Consider the following 10,344-nt stretch of genomic DNA (forward strand, 5'->3'; position numbering starts at 1 on the left):
CACTATTTGCTCCGGCGCCATCATCAGGCCAAATTGTCAACAAGCACCACCACTAGGACAAACTTGGTATTGTCTTATATTACGCTTTGCTTTTAATTTTCAACCTGTTGTTTTGAATTATAAAAGAAACGAAAATGGCCTGGACAAAATAATTGATACCCCATGGAAGTGATAACAAATCACAATCACATAATCAGTCATTCCAGCTATTTAAAGGGACAAATAATACAGAATAAAGGATGGTGGATGCCGATTATTTTGGTCAGTTTCAACTAATTTTAGTGGAAATTGTGGAATTTATGTTTTTACTTTATGGGTACCGGTAATTTTAGCAACATCTATGGTCACTAACCATTCATTGAGTTTGCAAGTTTGTGTTTGCACTGCTGTTAGATCACTTCAGGGTAATTGTGGCTCAGCTATATTGTTAAAGATGAGGAAATGTCTTATAGTCACTGTGCAATGCAAGAAGGTGAACCACAACCGACAATCAGTCTGATCCCCTAAAGCTCAGAATAAAGGCCATGATATGACATTTCTGCTCCAGCTGCAAGTGGAGACTGTAGAGTTGGCTGAGGTGAATCCCACACCGGTAGTTCTCACTGGGGGCATTGAGGACTTCAGACCCGTTCCTTCTCTGCTCTCAGAGGGAGGCGGAGGCCAGGGTGAGGAATTTAGTAGTCCACTGTAATGTTTGTGCTCCAGAGCCAGCCGGAGCATTTTGTAAAGGGCCATGAGGCAACATGAACCCAGAGCTGTGGATGAAAATACAGACGACAGGGAAGATCAGTGAGTAAAAGATAAGAAAAACAAGCCGACTGAGGCACCGGCATAGAGTCTGAATAATGAAACAACACCACCAGAATGGGGATTTTCACCTCAGAGCTGTAATGGAGACACAATGTAAAATTAGCACAGTGGTTTGAGAAACTCTGGGAACATTGCTGCAATGACAAACTGTGCTGAAAATTAGAATCACCTGATGAATCACCCGTCAGTGGTTCCTGCCGGCTTTCACCCAATCAAACTGTGAATAGTGGCAGAAGCCTTGAGATGAAATAGATGAAGGCTCAGGAACAGAAGGTGCAATCTTCTTTTTTGTTGTTTTTATGCATGCATGACGGTTTTATAACAGTTTATTTTATGACCAAATGTACTGTTCTTTTCTACATAGACAGAAATTCCCCGACCCCTTATATTTGGGTGTAAATGGCTTTTACTCTCCATTTATTTAATTCTGTTGGCTGCAAATCCTACATTTTTGACAGGATTCTAAAAGTTTAGAGACTTTACAATCAATTTGAAAATGAAGCATTAAACCATAGATGTCACAACTTTTTATTTGATGTACAGAAGCTTACAGATACAATATTCCAAGTGTAACATGTCTTAAATATATAACAGAACTCCTCCCTCAAAGTATCCTATGTACAGGATGAGGGACACACACATAAATCACACCCCGAAAAATGAGGTGATCTCCAGTAAATACCACTCCACGACCAAGAGTGAAGTCTATACACACTATACTCCTTACTCTATATACTGTGGTAGCATAAGGAACACATTCGCTTGTTAAACTCTCTTTGGAAAGTTTCTCATTCTTTACCAGTTGCACAAATGAACACGCACATGCACGCACACAATTACACAATCAAAACATGGAGGAACCCTTTGTATCACAAAGGACAGCCCACAAAAGAAGACCGTCCCTATAGTTGCTAAGAACATATGTATTATATAATCTAGTTATTCCTCTTTCAATCCTAAAATGCATCAGAAAAAGATGCATAAGTCATAAACATCCACTGTTACTGCTCTACAACAGAGGAACTGCAGAGAAAGTTAATAATAAATAAAAGAAGTTTCAGTAAGAGCTTTCCACCAACATGACATCACACTGCAGTGTGTTGTCCTCAGTGCCACCCCTCATACTAGAAAGTTAACAGTTTGCTGCGTCTGATTATAGTGACACTCCAGTGTGGGCAAACTGATGTCATCATGGCAGGAAGCTTAAAGTGCAAGCAAGTGTATTGGCTGGTTGGGGAGAAGGATGGCGATGGAGTTCATTACGCCATGAAGGAGGAGGTTCCCACCCAGCTGACAGGCGGTCGGTTTGGTGCAGAGTCTTTGCCCAGTTGGCCGGGCCGGGCACCGTGACTCAGCCTCAGTGCCTGAAGGTGTGGATGTCATTGTGGAGGCTGAGAGAAGGACTCGAGGGCCCGGCGCTGCTTGAACAGCTCTTCGTACAGCTGCAGCGCTGGATCCACATGACGTTTCTGTAGAAACCCTCTCCGTCCGGGCAGTGGAAGCGAAGCCTGACGGTGCGAGAGAGGGAGGGCGAGCAACAGCGGTCGTCGGTGCAAATCCCACAGGTGCGAGGGCGGTACCGGTGTGCCGTTGAGCAGCCTGCGAATGTGAATCCGACGGCTTCCTGGGGCCGAATGGTTCTCTGGCATTTCTTTCCCTTCTAAATAACAGAGACATCATTACGTATACATCAGGAATCAGAGTGCTCTTTGTCATTGTGAATAAATGCAAAGTGCTTTCCCTAATGCGTCTGCTCTCTGTCACTGCCTACCTTGTTAGCTAGAGGAAGCTGGAGGTCACATTGTCGAATCTGGCACAGTCTGGTTTCTTTGACCAGTTGACAGTCTGGGTTGTTATTGGTCACTCGACTTGAAACTCCCATCCCACATGTGGTGGAGCACTCGGACCATTCAGTGGTTTGTGGGAAACAGCTGGACTGGAGTAGCACCTGGTACTTTGGGAAAGACACCATCTCTGTGAAAAGGAAAGAACAAAGGCAATGTGTCAGCACACACACAGACCGAGGGAGAGATTTGCTATGAATATTGGCTTTTGTCCAAACTCCTGATGTTTTTGGTGACCCCAATCTTTCCTCTCATTCCACCCTTGGGCCAAAACAACAAGAGCTGTATTCCGATAACCAGATTTTCTTGTTCCCTCTGATGTTTCTGTATTGTAGGACATTTTTGGAGCTTCATTATTGATTCGTTTTCAAATCGCTGATAGGTCAAAGTCACAGGGCACAATTCAAATTCTTCCCCGTGTTAAAGCTTAAGGCATTTACTATGGAAATGACATGAAGAACAGCTATACTTTATCGAATACATTTGACTTGTAAATGAGCCGCTAGGTGTTATTTGCATTCCAGCAGCAATTAGTCATGCCTCACACAATCAGTGCCTTTGCATGAACACAATCCGTTGTCTTATTTGGATCACACATCATCTACGTACCAATTGTTTTTTCTTTTTTGGAGAAATGATGTCCAAACGAGATCACTTGCTACTTTTTGTTGTACAGTGCAAAGATAAACGTTTAGCACCCCACTATGAATGTGAAATCTATCTTTTGGATCCCTAAGTAGAACTATTTCACCTCACAACACCCTGCATGTATGTCTACAGCATTTAGGGACCTCATCAGATCCGCTGGCATCACGTACATTACAGTAGGCTACCTTAGTGTTTACAATTGACTCCAGCAGTGATGCCAGAAGGCCCTGAGAAGTAACAACAACATTCTAATTCATTAACAAATATCAATGTAAAAACACTTTCTGAGGCAATAGTGAACATATCAGGGTCTAACTCGTGTTTTATGATTCTATCCTTTGCACCTCAGACCTACAGACATCCGTGACCTAGTTTGGATGTAAGCTCTCTGAAAATAAATACCTATTGTAAATTGGCTCAAGGGGGTAAATGAGGCCTTATTCATCTTTTAAAAGCACATTATAGTTCAAATTAAAAATGCATCTCCATCTTCCTGACCGTCTCATTATGTTGAGTAAATGTTGGTTTCATTCCCACTCGCTGGCTTTGACTGGTCTGGTATCAGGAGAGGCGTTATGGAGTCAGACTGTGAACTTTACCTCTGAACGTGGCGTCGTCCTTGCCAGCCCGGTGACGCTGCTGCGGCTGGACCTGCAGCAGGGCACTGATGTGGTTGGGGAGGGGCCAGCTGTCTGGTAGCGAGGTGTGTGTCAGCTCGTCTGGCTCCTCACTGATGTGGTTGTCGTCATCGCACACCCACTCGCCGCAGCAGCTGCCCTCGGGTCTGGCCAGTCGAGCCCGAGAGCAACGCCAGTCCGGCAGGGGGACTTGATGAGGGCAGAGGGGCATGCAGCCCACCACTCTGTCCATACAGGTGCACTGGTGCTGGCAGCTGGGCTGGAAGTCTTCGCCGTGCTGGTACACTCGTCCGTTAAACTCACAGGGCAAACCCTGGGCCTCGGCTGTTTACATGCACACACACAAAACAGGAAGCAGGAGTGTGAGGAGAGGCACTCAGCAGGGGGTCAAAGGAGAAAACACTGCACAAACTAATGCTTTTCATAGAATCTAGAAGAGTCTTTAGATGAGGGATGAGGTCGTTGTTTTCTGTCCTTGTGAGAATCCATGTCATATGTATTCATATTAAATTTAATTGCAAAGTTGTCACGTCAACATTATCAACACTAATAGAGTTTGTGGTCAGAAGCTGTGTCATAATGTAAGGATATGAATCTAGTCCATCCCTGCCCTGCCATTGGGCAAACAATCTGCATTTCTCATGTGTGTGTTCTCACCTCGGCACAGGCCTCTCTCAGGGTCTCCTCCCACCCCCAGATGGCAGCGTAGCCCCTTGATGTGATCGCAGGGCTCGGTGGCGCTGCAATCCTCATTGAACTGCTTAGCACAGACTTTACAGCAGCCGCAATGGTCGGTCACCCAGCTGACGCCCGGCGGGCACAGCGGGGGCGAGGGGGCGCAGGAGCATTCAGCCGGGCATTCATCCTCAGCCTGAGACACAGGGGGAGAGGAAAAGTCAGGATTTGTGATTTTGTTTTTATTTAATGTAGAAAAGCTACTGCTATTTTAAAGGATGGGATCAATCTGCAGAAATCAACAAAGATTAAAGTTGGAGGGCAGGGAGGTAAACGTCAAAACTCACCATGACTGCAACGCCACTGATCACAAACAGAGTGGAGATGATCTGCTGCAGACTGACACAGAAACGCATCCTGGTGGCAGCAGAAGAGCAGGAAGGAGAAAAAAAAGAGTAAAAAAAATAAAAGAATCAGAAAGTGGAACAGAAGCTTGATAAGATAGATCGCCCAGAGTGCACAGAAGAGAGAGAGAGAGAGAGAGAGAGAGAGAGAGAGAGACGTCTTGTTTCGTTAGCCTCAGGATGAAAAAGTATCCACAGTCCAGACTCTGTGCACCAAAAGGGGAACGGCAGTCCTGTGTTGTTTGCTCTCCTACAGTGTGTCGGTGTCAGCACAGGTCAGCACAGCTCAGCTCCACTTCATAAAGAGGTTTCCCTCGGCGGGGCCTGTACTTATAGACACAAATGCCCCCGCCCCCCCCCACCTTCCCCACACACCCCTGATTTCATCGACTCTCCTCTCAAGACGGTTGGAAAGTGTCCAGAGGGAGGAGGAGGAGGGGAAGGAGGAGGAGGCGGCGGTGTTTGTTGGTGTGAAGTAGTGACAGAAATCTTTTCAGATCAGAGTGTGTTAACGCACGTAAGCATGGGGGAGAGTGACAAGCATCTGGCAACCGGGCTGAATGCATGAGAGGGCAACGACCCAAAACCTTAGGGAGTGAATTGAAATGAGGCAGTTGGATCATTTAAATAAACAAGTCCTGAATGAAATGTAATTTGCAGAAAATATCAAAGAAAGAAAGAAAGCAAGGAAGAAGTTTTCTGACATGTTTGTTATTGCTGCACACATGACAAATTTCTGCAGAAGGAGATTGAAAACAATGACAGGACAGGTGTCATGGAAAACCTGAGTGGGGAATCCCATTCCATCACATTAGAGGCTTTAACAGAGGAAGTGGTGATGTGGAGAAAATCCCTGTGAACAACTCTTCAACCATTCCACAAACTCCTGCCAAAGCGCCCGAGCTCCTGCCTCTGCGCTCCAGTCCAGTCCAGTCTGGGACTGTACTCAGGACATCCTGTGTTCCTCCATCGCTTTCCTACTGGGCCACAGGCCAGGAAATAAAGGTCTATCATCAGATTCCCATGATTGGTAGGGAAAAACTCTGCATTCCAATTATCATCCCAAGGGCACGTCAAAGTGTTTTGTTGGAGAGCAGCAAGGTCCTCACATGAAGTGTTTGGTTCACACCGTCTGTGAAACATGGGAAATGGGGTTTGGCCCGTTTGATCACGCTGCTGCTGCTGCAGGGCTTTGTGAACGCAACAATCAATAACTTTAACAGTGAAATACACGTTTGCTGTGATTATTATTTGTGTTGTGATTGCTTTTGTGTCATTATTTATGGATATGAATGCTGTTTGAATGGGTTTACTGAATTACCACAGCAAAGCAAAGCAGGTTGTGTTTTTGCCTGCATCGCCCGTCTGGTTGCTTCAAATTAAAACAACAAATCACAATAAAAAAAGAAACAATTATATTCATCCTATGGTCAAGTTGGTCCAAATCAATTGAAGTAAATATTTAACCATAAGTCATAAGCATTATGACCTCACAGCCAGGAGGTCCCAAGTTTAAACCCCCAGCATTCTTTGTCATGACAGTGATCGAACCTAAATGGTGTTTTAAATTAATTGGATTCAAGAAAAGTGAATCTTTCTCCTTGTTATCATAGCTAAGAGTGTGAGACTGTAGCCCACAAAACCTCAATAAACTTGAACGTCTCGCTGTCACCCAGTCTGCGGCCTTCGGGGTTGCAGGTACACACACTCTCTGCACACACCGCTCACACTCTTAGAGCAGGTGTTGTTGCTCCAGACCAACTGATGTTACTGCAAGCAGAGAGAGTCAAAAACCTGAAACCACACGCAGTGTGTAGACTTACGCAAGCAGCCACCCAGACACCCGGCCGGCTGAACTGTAAAACCAAATGGGAGGTGGGGCTGGGGGCTGCCGGGGTGAGGTGAGGGGTTGGGGGTGGGGGTGGGGTGGGGCGGGTGGGGGCTCAGAGCACCTTGTTGGGCAGCAGAGGGGAGGAGGGCAGCAGTCTGGATTCTTGGCATTCCTGGCCCACAAAGGCAGGATGTGTGTACTGGCCACGCTGCATCGGACACTGATTGGGGGGGAGGAGGAGGTAGTCGGGGTGTGCGGAGGGGGGGGGGGGGGGGGGGGGGGGGGTGTTGCCAGTTTGGCAGCCTCCTGCCTGGCTGTGCGCCAACCATTGTTTGTCAGCCAGGCAAACATTTCCAAAACACATGGAGGTCAGGAGTCTTCAGTGATTCATCATGCTGTGCCCCCCCGCATGTTTTCTCAGCTAGATATCTAACACTGAGCACCAGCCTGAGAAGAGAGAGACCAACGGCCATCTTAACAAGGCCTTCTGCTTCAAAAGAAGTCTGAATATGTCATTCATCTGCATGTTAAGTTAAACTTCCAGCACAGTGATACATAAAGGACTACTGACCACTGAGCGTTGATGATGAAAACACGAGGCCTCCAAGTGTGAGTTTACCTTCCAACGTGTTTACCAAAAGAGGCAAAGAGCGCTGAACCACTCATGCTCTCATGCCAGTCCAAAGGACAAACAGGAAGTGTGTGCCGTACGCAGGAAAAGGTGTCGTAAGGCTCGAGCCAACCAAACCATGAAGACACAACAGGAACACAAACAGGACCCACAGCAGAGAACATATTTGATGAGGTTTGTATTGGACTGCAATGAAAGTGAGTGAGTTTGTGCTTTCTGGCTTCTATAAATTATGTTGTGCACAGTGTAAACATTTGAAGTCCTCAGCCAGAGGTTGATCATTTCATCATTGACTTAAAAAAATGAAGGCTGGAATTCTATAAAACTGACTTTGGACACTCAGGGTCTTTTGGTGTTCTAATGGATTTTGCTCCCTTGACCTTTAATCCTCATGTTTAATGTTTAATGTTTCAGCGGGACACAAAGTAGATCGGAATACAGCACGATCATTAAACAAATGTTAAATAAAGTGAAGAAATCCCTCACCACTAAGAATGACTGTGTTCTAACATGGATCAGGCTCAACCTGTCCACCAATTTGAATGAAAATTGACGTTGATTGCTGATTGGTGACGCTCAGAGATGCTCTACAGAACTGAAACCAACATTCTGCACTGTATGTCCCTGTGTGGAATCAGCTGTGTGTGTGTGTGTGTATATATGTGTGTGAAAGCTGCACCCCCAGCCCCGAGTCATGACACCACCTCCACAGGTTACGTCTCCGCCACATTCCTCATGCTAGTGTCCTCACAATGCTCCTGGTACACTCCAGTCATCGCTCATCGCACCATTTCACTGAATGGGCTCCATTTTTCTCCTCCTTCTGCTCCGTACACACACACACAACACACACACACACACACACACACACACACACACGTGCAGCCAGACTTGATCACGAGTCGAGAATTATATTTCATAGATGGGTGTGAGATGATTTTTGTCACGAGCTGCGGTGCATTTGGACGCCTGTGATTGACAGCAGGTAACTACACACACATCATCCCTGTGGTGCCTCAGAACACACACACAGAAGAACTGGGACAATTTCAGCTTCAAGGAATTGCATACAGAAGGGGCAACGCATTGTTAAGCTGAAACATGAGGCAATAGATGGAACAGAAATGAGGAAAATCAGGATCTCATCACAGCGTCTCATTCATTCAAAATGCCATGGATCTTCCCATCTTGAGGTCGCGGCCCATAGGATGTGCCTGCCTATACCTTAACGTCACATCGGTTGTGATGCCGAACTGCAGACAAATCAAGTCCCCAGTTCAGTATAAATGTTTCCTGTTCTCTTCACTTTCAACATCCAAACATTTTATACAAACTCTTTAATGTTTAGTAATGCAAATGCTATGATATGATCCTATGACGTCATGCTTTCTAGAAATCACTATATCATGTTTTTGTGCATCTCATATAACTTGTAAATATGTATATGTATCAAATACAGAATCTAATAAACATATTCTTAAGTCCTTGTTAAGCTGCAGTGTGTGGATTTAGTGGGTCTTAGTTTGAACCCCTTTGATTTCCTACAAGGTTAAAGTTGATCTGTTACAAGAATGTCAAAAGATATAAGAGTGTAAGTGTAAAGTATTTAGCAAGGCTCCCACTTGGAGGAGTGATTTGTTCCGAAGCATCATTCCCACTTCCTTTAACAAGGCTTTTGTAGAGCCGTTTCTCATTTGCAGGATGAGGCAGCAGCTCCAACACAACTACCCAAAAACCTCACGGGACGGATAAAAGTTAATGAAAAGTAGGCTAGTCGAGCATGTGGCTGCTGCTGCTGCTGCTGCTGCAGGTGTGGCTGCTGCAGCCGCATACAGATTGAAGCTGGCCGCGGCCCAGGTGGCAAGGCCAGAGGGGAAGCTGTGGCCTGCACATTCCTCCAGCCCATCTAATAGGAGTGATGACAGCATGGAGCACGGAGCAGCAATAAGTGGCCACAGGGCGAGCAGTGCGAGCAATAACCTCAACCATTGTGTCTCTGGCATGAGCAGGTGTGCTGCAGTTCCTGATAGACACACACACTCTTCTCCAGAGCAGAGAGAGAGAAGCTCAGGTATTGGAGCATCTACTGTTGTACTTTTCTATGTATTTCTATGTCATTTCTGAGTGTTTGGATTGGTTAAAGATACGTTTTTACTACAAACCCCCCCCGACAAATCCAACCCTACCTCCCGCATAAACACACACTCCACACCGATGTTGACCTCTATGTTAATGTCCTAACACACCAAAGACGAGATGAATCGTCACCTCACAAACAAATAAAAACAAATTAAGAACCACCAGCTAAAAAATACGAAAAACTAGGACTACAAGTGGAGCATGTGGACCGAGCTGGGACACGACTTGTTGACTGAGGCTTTTAAGCAAAGCGCAGAACTCCTACAAGAGGATATTCTGGTATTTTGGTGGTATTTTGGGTCCTTCAAGGTTTACAGATGAGATAAGTAGTGTTAAAAGTTATTTCATATAATTGACACACACTTCAGTAAGTAAACAATGATGGTCCTTTGATGATGCACACACAGTAAACAACTGTGAATGAGTGTGAATGTCTTAATACAGCTGTAAGTCACTAATAAAGATATTCAGGTCTTACACAGAGTTTGCAGTCAGTCACAATGTGTGTGTATGAAGTCTTTCTGGGGGAAAAAGCCTCAAGGCCAAATTACATCACAAGTTAGTGATGTCAAGGTCAAAGTCAAGTTGTCTTTCTCTATTAACACCAAGTTTCAAGTCAGCAAATGTGTGATTCCATTCCATATGGAGTCCAAAGGTTTGTGACTTGTGTCCTCACCCCAGGGGGTCGAGCCTTCACACCATCACACACCCACAATGGAGTGAA

The 10,344-nt window shown here is 45.4% G+C and overlaps 1 protein-coding gene across 1 annotated transcript; it reads right to left on the reverse strand.

Moving 5' to 3' along the window:
• Positions 1-1,322: 1,322 nt before the first annotated feature.
• On the reverse strand, positions 1,323-5,309 carry ccn1l2 (cellular communication network factor 1, like 2). Its single transcript, XM_076149591.1, has 5 exons — positions 4,963-5,309; positions 4,598-4,811; positions 3,902-4,264; positions 2,582-2,784; positions 1,323-2,470 (listed from the first exon to the last, which is right to left on the reverse strand). Exons 1-5 carry the CDS (start codon positions 5,029-5,031, stop codon positions 2,168-2,170), a joined length of 1,152 nt encoding a protein of 383 aa, XP_076005706.1. The 5' UTR covers positions 5,032-5,309; the 3' UTR covers positions 1,323-2,167.
• Between the last annotated feature and the right edge of the window lie 5,035 nt (positions 5,310-10,344).

This window comes from Genypterus blacodes, unplaced genomic scaffold, assembly GCF_046128005.1.
Source record: "Genypterus blacodes isolate CSIRO-AG114 ecotype Tasmania unplaced genomic scaffold, CSIRO-AGI_Gbla_v1 ptg000045l_1, whole genome shotgun sequence".
Lineage (NCBI taxonomy): Eukaryota > Metazoa > Chordata > Actinopteri > Ophidiiformes > Ophidiidae > Genypterus > Genypterus blacodes.

What these genes read in the sequence shown, in the direction of transcription:
- ccn1l2 (XM_076149591.1), bottom strand. Translation starts at nt 5,031, where the DNA reads ATGCGTTTCTGTGTCAGTCTGCAGCAGATCATCTCCACTCTGTTTGTG. An exon ending in TCAGTGGCGTTGCAGTCATG is followed by an intron (nt 4,812 to 4,962) that starts GTGAGTTTTGAC and finishes CCTGTGTCTCAG; the next exon opens with GCTGAGGATGAATGCCCGGC. An exon ending in GGACGACGCCACGTTCAGAG is followed by an intron (nt 2,785 to 3,901) that starts GTAAAGTTCACA and finishes TCCTTTTCACAG; the next exon opens with AGATGGTGTCTTTCCCAAAG.